The sequence below is a fragment of the Bombus vosnesenskii genome, unplaced genomic scaffold (genome assembly GCF_011952255.1).
Source record: "Bombus vosnesenskii isolate JDL3184/JDL3185 unplaced genomic scaffold, Bvos_JDL3184-5_v1.1 scf7180000013579, whole genome shotgun sequence".
Taxonomy (NCBI): domain Eukaryota; kingdom Metazoa; phylum Arthropoda; class Insecta; order Hymenoptera; family Apidae; genus Bombus; species Bombus vosnesenskii.
The window spans coordinates 262,682-279,019 of NW_022883131.1; the positions used below are offsets into that span (position 1 = coordinate 262,682).

A 16,338-nucleotide genomic window follows, 5' to 3' on the forward strand; every position below is an offset into this window, starting at 1 on the left:
TTTTAAAAATATGTAACATGATGTTTTGCACAGAATGAACATATATAGTTTATAAGATGTTACTACAACCATGTTTTCTTGATTCATTCTATTCTCTTGTAAAATAATAAAAAACATATTGAACATGAACATGTGTTTTGTACTTAACATAAAAAATTCTTGTTTATACATATTCTATTCTTGTATATTATTAACACGTATTTGCATTGAATATGATAATTATATATAACAAACAAATGCACATACTTTTATATTTATATCGTTTTATATATTCATTTAAAATAAGTATACTATGTATTTTATACAATCTTAAAATAACAAAGATACTTGTAAAGTGTGGACTAAGCAAACCTTGTGCGCAAAAGATTGAATATTTCGATCAACATTAAATAACATTTAATATTTATTTCTTTTAATTGAGTAATAACATTTCTACAGATGACAACTTGATATTGGAATGTAGGACCGAAAAATATAAAGTGTTATACAATCATATTTCTTTTTCTATGTTAATACTGAATAATATATTACACTTTACACAATCACTTCTCATAAGTGATTATTCGCACAAAACACAATACATTGTTAAAATTTGATTTCAACGATATAGAGTTAACGTTAAATCGTACAACGGGGTTCTGACCTTTTAGATTTAAGTTCTGCACCAATACATATTTGCCATTATTGTCCAGCCATTTAATTTATCAAAACATACTAATTTAAATTTTATTTGAGGTTTGATTAACAAAAATACTGTAATTTTAACAATATGTATTTTCGAAATTTTTATAAATACTTAATTCTTTTTCGATTCAATTATAAAAAGGTCAGACCTTTTTCCATCTTTTTCATTTACAACTTTTTTTATGGAATTTAGAAGAGGAAAAATTTAATCATTGGAGAAATTAATGACGCGAGTCTCTTGGATAAAATTCAGCGAGAATGTTAGTAGGAATTCGTTTCAGCATCTCCTTAGGGAAGATACGTAATAATTGCCAACCAATATCCAGTGATTCAAAGACTGTACGATTTTCGTAACTTCCCTGAGAAATGAAGTTCTTCTCGAACTTTGAAAGGAACTCTAAATATAGTAAATCATCTGGTGTTAAAGCTTCTTCACCAACAACAGCTTTCATAGCTTGTACATCTTTTCCAATGGCGTAACATGCATACTAAAATAAAATTATTTTAAAAAATTAGTAATATTTTTATTTACTAAAAACCATATGTAAGGTATAAAACTTACCAATTGATTAGACACGTCAGAATGATCTTTTCGTGTCCACCCTTCACCAATAGCGGATTTCATAAGACGAGACAATGAAGGAAGTACATTAACAGGTGGATAAATTTGTCTATTATGAAGTTGACGATCAACATATATTTGTCCCTCAGTAATATATCCAGTTAAATCAGGAATAGGGTGAGTAATATCGTCGTTTGGCATAGTTAGAATTGGAATCTGAGTGATGGAACCATTACGACCTTCTACTCTACCAGCTCGTTCATATATAGTTGCTAAATCGGTATACATGTAACCGGGAAAACCACGTCGTCCTGGAACTTCTTCACGAGCAGCTGATACTTCTCGTAGAGCCTCTGCATAAGAGGACATATCAGTAAGTATGACTAAAACATGTTTTTCGCATTGATAAGCCAAAAATTCAGCTGCAGTCAGAGCCAGACGTGGAGTAATGATTCTTTCAATAGTAGGATCATTAGCCAAATTCAAGAAGAGGCATACATTCTCCATAGAACCATTCTCTTCGAAATCTTGCTTGAAGAAACGAGCAGTTTCCATGTTCACACCCATAGCAGCGAATACAATAGCAAAGTTGTCTTCATGAGAGTCTAAAACTGACTTCCCAGGTAATTTTACAAGACCAGCTTGACGACAAATTTGTGCAGCAATCTGTATAAAGTTCAATTATATCAGTTGTAATAACTTCAACTTCATATATATAATAACTAAATTTATATAATGTATAATTATATAGTAGTATAAATTTAAATACCTCATTGTGTGGTAAACCTGCGGCAGAGAAAATAGGGATCTTCTGTCCACGAGCAATAGAATTCATAACATCAATAGCAGAGATGCCAGTTTGAATCATTTCTTTAGGATAGATACGTGACCATGGATTAATTGGTTGACCTTCAATGTCCAAGAAATCTTCCGCAAGAATAGGAGGGCCTTTGTCAATTGGTTTTCCAGATCCATTAAAGACACGGCCCAGCATATCTTCGGACACAGGGGTCCGAAGAGTGTCACCAGTAAATTCACAATGAGTATTTTTTGCATCAATGCCAGAAGTACCCTCAAATACCTGAACAACAGCTTTAGACCCAGATACTTCCAATACTTGACCAGATCTCATGGATCCATCAGCAAGCTTCAATTGAACAATTTCTGCAAACTTTGGGAATTTAACTTCATCCAATATTACCAATGGCCCATTTACACCTGACACAGTTTTGTATGCTGTAAAAATAAAAAAAGAACTTATTATTTTTTTAGTTTAGTACATTTCACATATATATTTGAAATATAATGAAGATCTAGTGTTCAGTACGAAATCTCATTTAAACAAATATGTATTTCGTATAGAGTTGATATATATTATACAAAAATTTTGTTGAATTATTATATCTGTGCTTGTATGTATAGTCACATGATACACATCTCGACACGCATAAAGAACTTGTTTCAATTTCGAATTAATCTACTAAAGTTAAATACATGGTCATTCAAAATATTCTTATGCATCTGAATCATTTTTTCTCATTTATTGTAATTAAAATCCAAACATATTCAGAATCAGCTGACTACTGGCAAATCGATCTGCTGCTACGCCCAGTTTACGTCGAACACTTTGCGTTTCGCGAAATTTTCTATTTCTGGATTTTGGTAAAATAAACGTATTTACTTACTAAGCCGTGGCTGTGAAATAAAATCTCTTGAAATAGCTAAAACATGTTCCTTAGTGGCTTGACGTTCCCCAATACTTTTCGAATACATTTTGACGAGTGAATTTTCTTGGTATGTTACGTCGGTCAAACAGCAGAAGGTACTGCTGCTACTATTTCGATGAAGGAAGACGGACTAAATATTAAGGGTGGGGATAACTTCAAAAATCCTATGTAAACTAACTAAAATGTTACCAATATTTTTTCTAAAATTAATCAAATACATCAACACGAGTAAAGAACAAATTTTTTATTAATTATGAGGGCTTTTAAATGAGGAAATTTTCCATTTAAATGAATTTTACTTTGATAAATTGATAGGTATAATAAATAGCAAGTATCTGACAAAGATAGAAGCAATGGCACGTGCGATCACGTGGCTTATACTAAGTAATTCAGTGAATATTTATTAATAACAAAATTTGTAAAAATATGTGTTATAAATAAATATACCATAAAAAAAATATTAAGCGATATTTGTGAAGAAAGATCGTAAACTTTTATTAGGTATATGTACATTCTTTGGATTATGTACTATTCGCTACATGTTATAGCGGTTTATTCAATTGTGAATACTTTAATGGAAATCTTAATATTTAATAATTCATCTCAGAAAGATTAGTATTAAAGAGAGACAGAAAGAGTTTTATATACATTTTTCTTATTTTAATTCTGGATCTTTTATTTATATACTTCAATTTTTCAAATGAGTAACATTTTATCAAATACATTTCAATAAGTATTACAAATATAAAATCCATAAAACTATCAGGCAGAAAAAAATTGTCGTAAACATGTTATTTAAAATTTCTTCATATATTTTGATAAAAGATATAGTGTCCATTTTTAATTAGACAAGATGTTATAAAATTTGTGTATTTCTAGTCTTGACCCAATTCATTATGTATACATAATGGTACTGCTTTTAGTTGCGGACCTGACAGCAATAATTTCGCGCCGAGAAAGTGCGAGTGTGCAGTGAGACACGGTGGCGGCTGGTTCGAGGATATATACGTGAATCTAAAAAGGTCGATTCGTTGAAGCTAATGTTCTAAGAGATTTTTTAACATTATTTTTTTAAGTACTCAAATTTTGTATATCATTGTATAATCGATCTATAGAAATAAGTTTCTATCGTTGTTCCAATCGACACTGTGTACTCGTGCTTCACTGACAGGAAAATACTATACTGAACCATGGCGGCTCTTAAACGAATAGTCAATCTATCTAAAAGTCTTAAAACGATGACGACTACGTCTCGTTTGTGCTGTTCCCAAACATCGAAGAAGACCTATTTTACGTACGTGAACGAACCCTCTATGCCAATATTAGACAAGGAACCGTGCTGGCTCAAAACTGCCGATGAAGCGATCGAGAAAGCAGAATTAGATTCTGGTAATTACTATTCCTCGTAATACATTACGTGTACGTTAATACATTAGATATTTTGTTTCATTATTTAATTCCCTTTTTAAAGCCATATTGTTTAATGAAAAAATTATACTTTTCGAAAACTAACCTCAAAGTATTGTAAGAGTAAATCCAAATGTCAACGATTTTTTTGACATAATTATTTGTTTATCTTATCTATAAAAAAAAGAATGTATTTTTCAGATTTATATATTTGTTTCCGAAGAAGAGTAAATGTCAAAGCAAATTTTCAATACTGATCTTAATCTTATCTTTCTGTTTAAGTAAATAGTAATTTATACCAAATTATGTCGAGTTTTATTCTTATCTGAAATCTTTTACATTACTAGTGATTTTATCAGGTTCGTTTTATCAGGTTATAAATTTAAACATTATCTCATGTCTAAATAACACATCGACTTTAGTAATTATCTATTACTCTTATGCTCTTATTGGTTGTCATATTCGTGTTTGTATATAAAACATTTCTTCAAAATATTATTCTTATAATGGATTATAAGATTTACAACACCAAATTACATACATTACATACATTAAAATCAACTGCGAATATTCTTTTTTAAATTCAGTCCTTTTTCCAAAAGGTTGTTTATGCTCAAATTATACCGTCTTAATATAAGAAGGTAATATATTTGTTATGTTTAAGACTAATGTATAAGTATAAGTTAAAATTTTATATGAATGTTTCATTTACGAACTCTTCAACGAACGCTTCATACCAGCGTTTCAAGGGTCATCTAAGCAGATTAATATTGACGTATTTGATAGCTGTCAGATTATATAGGGAGAGAGATAGAATAGAGCTCATGTTTTACATTCATTACCGATCAGAAATTTTCAACGATTCTATCGATTAATCAATCGATTGTAATTAAACATTCCCACATTGAAAGTTTTATTATTTTATGGAACGTCATCAAAATTACAGTATGAAAAATGAAAAACATGATTTTTATGTGATGTACATACTACATACATATGTACATATGTATATGTTATACGTAGACTTCTTTTTCTTTCTTTTTTTTTTTTTATACGTGGGGAAATCGTCATAGACACCGCTCTTCTGGGAAGCGGCAGGGTAGTGTCGGACTTTACCGACTAAAACCCCAAGGTGGACCGCCTGACGCTCAGGTGAGATGCCCCGGGATTTCTTTCGAATTACTGCCGGAGCACTCCTGCGTCTTCTCCTGTCTGAGGCAGTCGTTCCTTGGTTAGTTCGGGCATTGAGAGGGACCATCCCTCTCAACGCTATCCCCTGGGCCGTCGTGCAAGTCTGAGGAGATCCAGATCCTCCTCAGCGTGTCGGCCTATGATCACCTATACGTAGACTGCGAATATTTACGCAATTCAGATATTGTACGAAATAAAATTGAAATGTAATATACGAAAATATGTTATAATAATGAGATCTTTAATATTTAAACATTATTATTATAACTTAAAATTGAATAACTTATAAGCATTTTTGCTATATTAGCGGCAGTTAGTTAATAACTTTTATCACTTAAAATTGATTCGACCTATAGTTCGGTATAATGAGAATATAACTTCATTATCATTATTTATGTTGTTCTAAAGCTGGAATTTCTCTGGAGTTTCTCTGGAATTTTCACTTCAACATAATTTCTTATCCGACATTTCCTGTTATTTACCTTTACAAGAACTTTATACAGCAGTTATAAAAAGTAGTATAAAAAATAATTTATCCATTGTATTTATTATAGCATTTACATACGTTCATGCGACTAAAAATTTGATATTATGGAAATAAAATGAAGAATCTGATAAAAAACGCGTCATTGAAAGCAAAGGGTATGTGTAAATATCTTCTTTAACCACTGTATATATAATACCATATACATATCATATGTAGCCTGTTAATATTAATAGTTAATACGCTTGTTTATAGAGTTACAATTGTCAAGTATAGAACATCATATAAAATGATGACCTCGACACGTATATTCATCAAGCAAATATGCATTTTGATCGGCGAACATTATTAGTTTTGATGAAGCGCGCAATTACGCATAGATCAAATTTCATCTATTGTACTTGCGGATCTAGTTTTCATTTATAAAATCTTGATCATCTATAAATTGCGTAGAATAAAAAATTGTATTATCAAAATTTGAAAAAATACTTATCAATATCATTCCTATTTATAACCCGGAAGTTATTACATAATCAAAATATACGTACACAGTAAGCCCATATGATGTTCAATTTACATAAATTACGATAGCAAATTTTTATCAGGATAACTATGACTCTTTTCTCAAGACGGAAGAATGCTAGATAAATCATTTACAAACGACTGTCATCTTTGAACTACTACAATAAATGTTATTATTTACACCTATAGATATTCACAGTACTATAGAAGCATAATTGTATTCTATAGCGAATAGAACATTGAAATAGAATACGTCGTGTATGCACATTTATACATATGTATGTATGCTCTTAGCAGCGACTGAATTAGAAGTGTTTACTACTCCTAGTCCAAGCAGGCTTAATACAGCCTCTTTATATTTTTCAGATCAACTCGTATTTGTCCAAGGTGCAGCAGCTACACCCACTGAACTGTTAAGGGCGATGACTGAATATGGTGCCCGATGTGACGTGAGAAATGTACGACTGTTTCACATGCATCTTGAGGGTGAGGCATCGTTCGCTAAGCCAGAAAATGCAAGTAAGTGATATTATGATTTCTTTCGCGTTATTCGATCCAATATAATAAATCGAAACAAAAATCATATTGTTAAGAATATTTGATTACATATTATAGCGCTTTGTATGCAGAGCATTTCAGATCTATCAGCTTCTTCATTGGAGGCAACGTGAGACCAGCTGTTCAAACGGGTCACGCCGACTGCATTCCAATTTTCTTGCATGAGATCCCACGAGTATTTAATGAAGGATATATAAAACCAGATATTGCCCTTATCCACGTTACTCCACCTGATCACCATGGATATTGCTCACTTGGTACTAGCGTAGATTGTGTACGATCTGCTGTGAGCAATTCTACACGCATCGTAGGTAAATTTTCGAATCTTCTCAAACTCACTCGACATACTAGAATTGTCCTATGATTAATTCTTTTTCTTCGTTATCTACAGCTTTAGTGAACAAATATATGCCAAGAACATTTGGCGATGCTATAATTCATGTCAGCCATTTGGATTTCGCTGTGGAGCATCACAAACCACTTCCGGTGCATCCCGTGAAGCCGCCGTCGAAAGAGGAACAACAAATCGGTAAATATATCGCCGAAAATTTAGTAATAGACGGGGCCACATTGCAAATGGGTATCGGAAGCATACCAGACGCGGTTCTGTCGCTTCTGACGAGTCACCAAAATCTTGGAATTCATAGTGAAATGTTTAGCGATGGTGTAGTAGAGTTAGTGAAAAAGGGATGTATAACGAATAATCGCAAAACAATGCACAAAGGTAGAATCGTCGGTTCGTTCTGTGTTGGATCAGAGAAGTTGTACGATTTTATGAACAATAATCCCTTTATAGGTAGGTATATTTTATACTGTCTTCTTTTTGTAATGAACATGGACAAACATACCACTTGATGGATTTTATAGAAATGTTGGCAGTGGATTACGTGAACGATCCAAAAATAGTAGCCAAACAACCGAATATGACGGCTATTAATTCGTGTATAGAAGTTGATATTACTGGTCAAATTTGCTCTGATAGCATTGGAACTAGGATGTATTCTGGATTCGGAGGACAATTAGATTTCATTATGGGTGCCGCTCTTAGCGAAGACCGTCAAGGAAAGCCTATCATTGCATTACAATCAGTTACCTCGAAGGGTGAAAGTAAAATTCAACCCGTCTTAAAGTCAGGTATGTAATTATTATTATTAAGTATCCTTGTTTCGACCAAGACCTCTACTTTTGTTGTTCGTTGTAAGGTGCTGGTGTTGTTACAAACAGAGCAGTTGCACGATACGTGGTCACGGAATATGGAATTGCCAGTTTATTCGGTAAAAGTCTTCAACAACGATCATATGAACTAATTCAAATCGCCCATCCCGATCACAGAGAAGCGTTAGAAAAAGCGGCATTTGCACGTTTAAAAGTGATGCCAGCGCCATAAGCAGATTGAAAACAATATTCGAAGGATTTGTTTTAATAGCATTTCGTGATAGGTGTTTCTCATAAGCATAAACATTTGTATGCATCGACGAAAGTTATGATAAATTACATCATGATTTTTTAAATTTATGTCATCTTGTTAAAAGAACGGTAAAATGAACTTAAGAAAAGAAGTATCAAAAATAGAATTTCAACATCACGTTATAGCGAATTGCATTGTGAATATTTATGTAAAGACTTTCATTTTAGACAAGTCAAAAACATTCGTCTAGGAAATAGGAATAAAAAAGCTTTTACTTTAACCGGGTATTTAACTTTAAAAGTACAATCGAAATGTGGTTGATGAGAACCAAGATAGTATATAATAATAACGAATAATTTTTACACGAAATTTGAAGACGTTCCTGTGTAAATTAACGTTATTGTAATTGAGAGTACATAACATTTGAAACAATAAATTAAAAATAAAATAAATATAGAATATATATTATTTCGTTGTAATTATTTCCATCTGTACTGAATAAAGCATAAAACGAAAATGTTTGTTTGAATGTATATCGAGAAAATTGAAAAATCGAATACCGATAAATCCGACATTCAAATACTAATCGTGGAGATGGTAACGGATCTAATGTGATTTGACGTAAACTGACATTTAAGATTAAAGAAATTCTTTAGATTATGTGTCATCCAAATTTCGACGTAATTGCCGTATATACTCTACTGCATCAACAAGCTTTAGCAAATTTTAATCGTTTATATATTTTTTGACGTCTCATATATTTTCTTTTATCAAAATGTTTGGACTTAATTTTCGTCGAAATTTGGAGTCAACATTTAACAAAATTTTACCGACAAAACCCTTTAATATGTGTGGCGTGAGGCATATACGAGAACCTTTACAACCTTTAAAACGATGTCCACGATGGGTTTGCGTAGAAGATGCAGTGAAAATTATCAATTCAGGTATTTAATATTGTATGATTATCTTTCTTCCATACTTAAACAGGTTTATATAAATATTATTTTATGACTAGACATACATTAAATTCATGTTATTTCAGAACATCTTGTTTTTATACAAGGAGGTGCAGCAACGCCTAATGAATTAATACGTGCTATGACTGAACATGGTGTTTGCAATAATTTACGTGGAGTACGATTAATACATATGGGTCTTGAGGGTGATGCACCATTTGGAAGTCCTGAATTTGAGAGTGCAGTATTTTATAACTTAAAATATTAGACATAATCGCTACACTCTATTATGTTCATAAAAATATAATTATCTTTCAGAACATTTTAGATCTGTAAGCTTTTACATCAGTGCTAATCTTAGAGAGGCTGTTAATGAAGGCAGAGCAGATTATATTCCAATATTTCTTCACGAAGTACCAAAACTTTTTTACGAGAAGAGAATTATTCCAGATGTTGCATTAATTCAAGTCAGTGTCCCAGATGCTCGTGGTTTTTGTTCTTTAGGTGTAAGCGTGGATTGTACGCGTGCTGCGATTAGTTCAGCCAAAGTTATTATTGGTTAGTAAGCATTTGGCAATAGATAACTGCTACATTTAAATAACAATAAAAATTTCTTTTTCCTTCATTCAGCTCAAGTTAATGAACATATGCCAAGATCATTTGGGGATACTGCTATTCATTCTAGTCATATTGATTGGGCTGTCAAATATGACTGTCCTTTACCATGCGTAGCTAGTACTCCACCAAATGAGATTGAGCAAGAAATTGGCAAGATAATTGCACAAAGGTTAATAGATGATGGAGCAACCTTACAACTTGGGATTGGTAACATACCTGATGCTATTCTCTGTTCTCTTGGTAATCATAAAGACTTGGGAGTGCATACAGAAATACTTGGTGATACAATGGTAGATTTAGCAGAACGAGGAAATATTTCAAACAAAATGAAAATAAAGCATAGAGGACGTACGGTCAGTTCTCTGGCAATTGGTACGAAAAGAGTATATGACTTCTTACATAACAATCCATTTGTAGGTGTGTACCTCGTCATTTTTTTAAATTATTAATATATACAAATTTCTTAATTTTGCAAATAACAAAGTATTTATGCGTTTATGTAGAAATGCTTGCAATTAATTACGTAAACGATCCTCGAGTAATATTACAACAACCTAAAATGACAGCTATTAATTCTTGTATAGAAATGGATATTACTGGTCAAATATGTTCAGATAGTTTAGGTTGTAAAATGTACTCTGGATTTGGTGGCCAACTTGATTTTACTCGAGGTGCGGCATTGGGCCAGGATGGTCGAGGAAAAGCCATAATTGCGTTCCCTTCAGTAACAAGTAAAGGAGAAAGTAAAATTCAGCCAGTAATCAAACTTGGTATGAAAACGAATTTTATATCAACCATTTATGAAAAACAATCATTTATTTAGACTAAAATGATTGTTTAATATAATAGTTTGTAAATACAAAAGAGTCATATCGTCATCATGTAAATACGATCGAAATCTGTTTCATAGGAGGTGGTATCGTGGTAACGAGAGCACATGCACACTACATAGTTACTGAGCATGGTATAGCAAATCTTTTTGGTAAAACGTTACGTCAAAGAGCAAATGCATTGATTCAAATTGCTCATCCTGATCATAGAGAATGTCTCGAAAAAGCTGCGTTTGAAAGACTTAAATCTAATCCAACGAAATATTTATAATTTATATGTAAAAATTATATAGCTTATAAAATTTTGTAATACCATTTAATGCTCATTGCACATAGAAAAGGTTTTTTACCTTAATGTTTGTGTTACAAAATTTTTTCGTGAATGTCTTTTTTGCATAGAAAAAAAATGAAATGAGCAACAAAGACTTATAATTGTTATCATGAAATTTGTTTTTACGAATCACTCGTTATACACATACAATTTGAATAAATAATTTATTTATTTCTAATTCTTATTTAAAAGACAAAGTAATATTTACGTATATATATATACATATAAATGTGATTTTTTAATTTATAGATATAGCGCACACTTAATATTTCTCAAAAATTGATACCTTCTGGTAATGTTCCTTCTCGCCGTCTCTTTTCAACATTTTCATAGTATTCAGAAAAATTAACATAAGGCTTAATTCTAGAGTTTTTGTTTGTCGATTTTGCACCAGAAGGATACATATCTGATGTTGATGAAGTTTCAGTTGTTGAAAAATCGGAATTTTCTTCTGTAACGCTTGTACTTGAATACTCGTTCTCTAGCATTGTTGTAATCTGAGCAGATTCTACAATTGGGTTAAATCTGACTGATTGATTAGTTGGACTTTTCAATGCATGAGGAAGCGGGAAATTAAAATTTCGTACGAGAAGAGTTATATCATCTCGTTTACCAGTTGTTACTGTACTTTGTAAATTACTCATATTAATGTCATGATGAATTCTTACAACTTTATCTACAACAGCTTGAGCAACACCTGTTAAAGTGGACTGTACCTGAAACTGAAATTTATTTTGTGAGAATAAAAATATATTACTGTATGTATGATCAATAATTATTTCACACCTCTTGAACTGCAAAATTAATTAATTTTATATTAACTTGATCAACTCCAGTTACTTCCTCTAATGATTTATATAGACCACGAGACATAAGCAATAAAAATTTACAGGAGTCATCAAGTTCTATGCCACCATGAATTTCTGGTTCTGCAATGACAGGTTCTGCTGTGGCAGATGCTAATTCTTCAAATTCTCTGTACCCCCCTTTGACAAGATAGTTCCCAAGACAACGTGTAGTTTCCTGATTTCCAATACGAGATCCTTTAACATAAATTATTATTAAATACCCCAAAAATTGAAGAATTATATTGAAATTAAATATGGTTTTTAAAAATTACCTTGCCTTATAGAATCAATATCCAATTCTAAATGAGACAATCTTAACAATTCATCTTCATTCCTTAAGTCATGATCTACACTTAGTTGTACAACTCTTAACACTTGATTAGCATCTGTTTTGCATAATAAAGCTCTACTGTCGCCAACATTAGCAACATATAATTTTCCACGATATATAAGAGCTACAACTGCACTAGTTCCTGCTGATAGCTCACAATTTAAAGCATTTAACTTATCAACCTAATAAAATCTTAAGCTGTAAACAATATTTGATATTTTCAAAATTCGTATAATATAATATACTTAACCAACCAAATGCGGAAACTTTTGATAAGTTTCATAGGAGTTTAATCCATCGGGTATATCAAATTGCAAACTGGTCCTTTCAGCCAAAAGGTCTCCAATAGAATCTAAATATCCTCTTTCCACAGCTATAAACGCCTGTCTATATTAATATATTCCACAACTTTACTTTTCTTACAAAAATGTAATAGCCATAACTTACAATCTTCATCACAGCTATACTTTACTTTATTACCTAAGAACCTCTTTAACTTCTTCATCTGTTGATTTACCATTTAATTGTCCAAGTAATATCTCTGCAGCCATTCGCTGCATAGCAAAATTTGCAACTTTTGTGCCTTCATGCCCATCAAATACTCCATAAAGGAACGTTGAATCGTCATAGCGACAGTGAAAGCTACGATCTTCAAATGGATGTTCCTCCTGTCTATACCCATCCTCACGATAAATTATATTCGTAGAAAATCCTACACCTAATAAAATATTTGGAAGGTATAAACATCAAACAAGACCGTTTCTAGGTTATGTTATTGAACTTTTACACACCAGATTGTTTACATACTGGCAAATCATCCGTCCAACTATACTGAGTATCCTGAAAAGGTATCAAATTAGGGCGTTCTGCCCTAGTTGGCATTGTTAAAGAAGATGAAGTAACTTCAACAAAAATTTCAATTGATATACATGTGGACTTACGTTTCTAACATATCGACTGCATATCGATTCATATCGACTAAATATATCGAAAAATCCACAACGATCGATTAAATTAATTTAAATCAAATATTTCAGAAGGCAATACTTCTATTATTCTTCAATTACTATATTTTATTTAAAGCTTTTATTATCTATATTAGTTAATCCATGGTTATCTCTCTTTCTCTCTCTCTCTCTCTTTCTATATATATATATATATGCGTCTAATATAACGACACATTTATATAATGTACATACAAGTTATTAAATAAAATTATATGTATATGTGCACATAAAATTTTATTATTGCCTTACGAAATGGATTATTTCAATTTTTTCTTTTCCTTCATATTCCGATAAGTTTATCTTTTATTTCCTATGTATTATCACAGACGAATATGTATTATTTTGTATTTTGTAAAAGTTTTAGTTTTTTAGACAACAGGAATATACCATAAAAAACAAAAGCAACTCTTATTACGAACTTTTATCCTACCTGCCAAATTATATGACGTCTCGACCAATTAATAGTAAAAATTTTAGTAATTAATAAACAATTAAATTAATCGACATTGAATATGTGACAATTTTTAATCGCATCGTAATGAATCACGATTACTAGTCTTACAAAATACTTGGTAGTATGAAGATGTAAAAGGCGCTTTTCAAAATATCAACCAAAGTAACATTTATTAACAGAAGGAAATAAATTATTCAACAGGTTATTGCACACGGAGTATTCTAACGGAAATATTTTTCTGTGTTTTTCGTTGTACAAAAAGTACAACGAATGTGATATTAATATTAATATTTAATATTTTTTACTTTTAATTTATAAAGGAGAAAATGAGTCGACGGCCTCAGTTAACAAAAACTGAACAACTTCGTCAGGCCAGAACTGCATCACTTGTAAGAGATATCGAACTAAGGGAAGATGCAGCATCCAGACACCAAAGAGACTCATTCAAAGTACGCAGGCGGATGGTTAGACCTGAGCCAAAAAAAGTAGACTTCAGTAAACCAGGAATGACTAAAGCAATGCTAGCTAGAGTAAAACATGCTCAGAAATTTAAAGAAGAATATGAACGTAAGCAAGAATCAGTTACATCAGTTCGAACACCTAAAAGGACACCTGCACCAATAGGAGGTGATGCCAGGTCGCGATGATAGTTAAATTTGATTGTAACAAACAACATGATATTTGTCAGATGGATAACAAGTTCCTCTCTCTTTAATTTGAATTATGTTTCTCATATCATATTTGTTTCATAAAATATTAAATAATATAACAAAAAATGAATTAACTAATTCTGCAATTTCCATTACCATATATTTAATGTATAAAATTATTATGTATAAAATTACTTCAAATTAGGATGGGCAGGGAAAGAACACCAGGTAGAAAGACTCAGCGTATAACACCAGCTACAACTCCTCGAAGAGGAGTCTCACCATCTAGAAGAGAATTTGAAACTGTAGCCAGTCGTTTACCTTCTCCCATAAAAACTCCAAAGACACCAAGATTACCTGCAAAAGCTCTACCTAGAAAAACTACTGAATTAGCTAAAATGATGAATGCTGATATAATTCAGGCTGATCCAATTGGTGAAGGAATAATTAGTAATATTGTGATACCTCCTGGAATAGTGAGCGAAGATCGTACTACCATTGTTAATATATCACAACCACCTGTGGATCCTGAATCAAAAATAGTATCACAAGTGGCTAATCGTTCGATTCAAGTGATCAGGTGATTTCATAAAATTCTTTTCCTTCTGATAATGATAACATGACATATTTCATCATTGATAGTGAAACTCTTGATGAACAAGATGCTGCTGAATCTGCAGCGGTACAAAATAGACTAACAGAATTACAACAAGCTAGAAGAGATTTTGTTATTGCAGTTGCAAATGTTGGTGGAAATGCTCTTCATCTTGAAGATGAAAGTCGTCCCACCACTGTTCTTGATTCTACTCGTATATCCCCTGTACATCAACCCACTCCACAAAAAAAGATTATACGGTAATATTTCAAATAGAGCACAGTTAAATAAAACTCTTATAGCTATTACACCTAATAATGGTATTTCTATAGAGTCCCTGAGTTAGAGGACCTTGAATATACTATCGATCACCCAGATATTATTGCTGCGCGTGAATATATGCAAAAATTTAAAGCTGACATGGAAGCAAGAGAAGCAGCTAAAAGAATGGAAGAAGAATTTGAAAGAATGGCAGCAGCAGAACATATGTCAGATGAATTAGATTTAGATATTCCTTTTGAAGAAGAAATTTACCAAGAGAGAGATATCTCTTGGGAAGAAGATGAAGGTGGCATGGCTATGCCTCGTCCATCTAGAATAAAAGCTCAAATTTCTCCTATTCCTAGACAACAAAGACCTTATCAATATGAACCCTTTGAGCCAGAACAATTAGAAAAATTCTTTGATGTTCAAACTTATCCACCTTGCCCACAATGTGGGCCACCACCAGGTAGGGAACACTTACATCCTGACTTGTGGGAATTGGAAGACCCATGGTACAAAAGACCTCCAGAACCTGATATGCCAGACTTAATAGAGTTTGAAGAATCTGACCTAATACGTTTCTAAAGTTTACCATATACAATTTTTTATAACAATTTGTTGTAAAATATTGATATCTAATATAATGTATAACTACTACACACATGTAAATAATAATAATAGTGATAATTATTTTTTAATAATGCAATGTGTAATCACCAAAATTTCATATTTAACAAAAGCTGTTAAACATAAAATTTTTTATTAATTAAAAAATGAAAGTCATTCATAAATTTATGTTTGTGTAATATTATTTATATATACATAAAATAGGTTTTTATTGTTTGTATTTTTCAACTAAATTTATGCAAAACCGATGTTGTAAATTTATTGATAAATATAGCTAACCATCG

At 31.8% G+C, this 16,338-nt stretch overlaps 5 protein-coding genes across 7 annotated transcripts; 3 read left to right on the forward strand and 2 right to left on the reverse strand.

Moving 5' to 3' along the window:
• Positions 1 to 381: 381 nt before the first annotated feature.
• On the reverse strand, positions 382 to 3,119 carry LOC117238668 (V-type proton ATPase subunit B). Its single transcript, XM_033503768.1, has 4 exons — positions 2,932 to 3,119; positions 2,016 to 2,482; positions 1,247 to 1,912; positions 382 to 1,172 (listed from the first exon to the last, which is right to left on the reverse strand). The coding sequence occupies exons 1-4, from the start codon at positions 3,017 to 3,019 to the stop codon at positions 906 to 908; spliced, it is 1,488 nt and encodes a 495-aa protein (XP_033359659.1). The 5' UTR covers positions 3,020 to 3,119; the 3' UTR covers positions 382 to 905.
• Positions 3,120 to 4,007: 888 nt separating this feature from the next.
• On the forward strand, positions 4,008 to 9,004 carry LOC117238640 (4-hydroxybutyrate coenzyme A transferase-like). Of its 2 annotated transcripts, none has more exons than XM_033503717.1 (6): positions 4,008 to 4,362; positions 6,944 to 7,096; positions 7,207 to 7,446; positions 7,527 to 7,931; positions 8,003 to 8,269; positions 8,338 to 9,004. In XM_033503717.1, exons 1-6 carry the CDS (start codon positions 4,164 to 4,166, stop codon positions 8,520 to 8,522), a joined length of 1,449 nt encoding a protein of 482 aa, XP_033359608.1. In that variant the 5' UTR covers positions 4,008 to 4,163; the 3' UTR covers positions 8,523 to 9,004. The 2 variants fall into 2 exon arrangements, with proteins under 2 accessions (XP_033359608.1, XP_033359609.1); XM_033503718.1 differs by lacking the exon at positions 4,008 to 4,362 and adding an exon at positions 6,154 to 6,213.
• A 153-nt stretch (positions 9,005 to 9,157) lies between these two features.
• On the forward strand, positions 9,158 to 11,251 carry LOC117238642 (4-hydroxybutyrate coenzyme A transferase-like). The gene is made up of 6 exons (XM_033503722.1): positions 9,158 to 9,487; positions 9,586 to 9,738; positions 9,818 to 10,057; positions 10,130 to 10,534; positions 10,621 to 10,887; positions 11,028 to 11,251. Exons 1-6 carry the CDS (start codon positions 9,319 to 9,321, stop codon positions 11,216 to 11,218), a joined length of 1,425 nt encoding a protein of 474 aa, XP_033359613.1. The 5' UTR covers positions 9,158 to 9,318; the 3' UTR covers positions 11,219 to 11,251.
• Positions 11,252 to 11,373: 122 nt separating this feature from the next.
• LOC117238641 (TGF-beta-activated kinase 1 and MAP3K7-binding protein 1-like) lies at positions 11,374 to 13,500 on the reverse strand. 2 transcript variants are annotated; one of them, XM_033503720.1, is made up of 7 exons: positions 13,399 to 13,500; positions 13,249 to 13,328; positions 12,938 to 13,175; positions 12,712 to 12,844; positions 12,399 to 12,639; positions 12,065 to 12,321; positions 11,374 to 12,000 (listed from the first exon to the last, which is right to left on the reverse strand). In XM_033503720.1, the coding sequence occupies exons 1-7, from the start codon at positions 13,428 to 13,430 to the stop codon at positions 11,551 to 11,553; spliced, it is 1,431 nt and encodes a 476-aa protein (XP_033359611.1). In that variant the 5' UTR covers positions 13,431 to 13,500; the 3' UTR covers positions 11,374 to 11,550. The 2 variants fall into 2 exon arrangements, with proteins under 2 accessions (XP_033359611.1, XP_033359612.1); XM_033503721.1 differs by having other exon boundaries at positions 13,249 to 13,323; positions 13,399 to 13,448.
• A 708-nt stretch (positions 13,501 to 14,208) lies between these two features.
• On the forward strand, positions 14,209 to 16,127 carry LOC117238673. The gene is made up of 4 exons (XM_033503777.1): positions 14,209 to 14,555; positions 14,774 to 15,148; positions 15,211 to 15,423; positions 15,496 to 16,127. Exons 1-4 carry the CDS (start codon positions 14,245 to 14,247, stop codon positions 16,010 to 16,012), a joined length of 1,416 nt encoding a protein of 471 aa, XP_033359668.1. The 5' UTR covers positions 14,209 to 14,244; the 3' UTR covers positions 16,013 to 16,127.
• The last annotated feature ends 211 nt before the right edge of the window (positions 16,128 to 16,338 follow it).

What these genes read in the sequence shown, in the direction of transcription:
- LOC117238668 (XM_033503768.1), bottom strand. Translation starts at nt 3,019, where the DNA reads ATGTATTCGAAAAGTATTGGGGAACGTCAAGCCACTAAGGAACATGTT. An exon ending in TATTTCACAGCCACGGCTTA is followed by an intron (nt 2,483 to 2,931) that starts GTAAGTAAATAC and finishes TTATTTTTACAG; the next exon opens with CATACAAAACTGTGTCAGGT. An exon ending in CAGGTTTACCACACAATGAG is followed by an intron (nt 1,913 to 2,015) that starts GTATTTAAATTT and finishes AACTTTATACAG; the next exon opens with ATTGCTGCACAAATTTGTCG.
- LOC117238642 (XM_033503722.1), top strand. Translation starts at nt 9,319, where the DNA reads ATGTTTGGACTTAATTTTCGTCGAAATTTGGAGTCAACATTTAACAAA. An exon ending in TGGAAGTCCTGAATTTGAGA is followed by an intron (nt 9,739 to 9,817) that starts GTGCAGTATTTT and finishes ATTATCTTTCAG; the next exon opens with AACATTTTAGATCTGTAAGC. An exon ending in TCAGCCAGTAATCAAACTTG is followed by an intron (nt 10,888 to 11,027) that starts GTATGAAAACGA and finishes TCTGTTTCATAG; the next exon opens with GAGGTGGTATCGTGGTAACG.
- LOC117238673 (XM_033503777.1), top strand. Translation starts at nt 14,245, where the DNA reads ATGAGTCGACGGCCTCAGTTAACAAAAACTGAACAACTTCGTCAGGCC. An exon ending in CCAATAGGAGGTGATGCCAG is followed by an intron (nt 14,556 to 14,773) that starts GTCGCGATGATA and finishes ACTTCAAATTAG; the next exon opens with GATGGGCAGGGAAAGAACAC. An exon ending in CCACAAAAAAAGATTATACG is followed by an intron (nt 15,424 to 15,495) that starts GTAATATTTCAA and finishes GTATTTCTATAG; the next exon opens with AGTCCCTGAGTTAGAGGACC.
- LOC117238640 (XM_033503717.1), top strand. Translation starts at nt 4,164, where the DNA reads ATGGCGGCTCTTAAACGAATAGTCAATCTATCTAAAAGTCTTAAAACG. An exon ending in GAACAATAATCCCTTTATAG is followed by an intron (nt 7,932 to 8,002) that starts GTAGGTATATTT and finishes TGGATTTTATAG; the next exon opens with AAATGTTGGCAGTGGATTAC. An exon ending in TCAACCCGTCTTAAAGTCAG is followed by an intron (nt 8,270 to 8,337) that starts GTATGTAATTAT and finishes GTTCGTTGTAAG; the next exon opens with GTGCTGGTGTTGTTACAAAC.
- LOC117238641 (XM_033503720.1), bottom strand. Translation starts at nt 13,430, where the DNA reads ATGAATCGATATGCAGTCGATATGTTAGAAAC. An exon ending in GCCAGTATGTAAACAATCTG is followed by an intron (nt 13,176 to 13,248) that starts GTGTGTAAAAGT and finishes ATATTTTATTAG; the next exon opens with GTGTAGGATTTTCTACGAAT. An exon ending in TTAATTTTGCAGTTCAAGAG is followed by an intron (nt 12,001 to 12,064) that starts GTGTGAAATAAT and finishes AATAAATTTCAG; the next exon opens with TTTCAGGTACAGTCCACTTT.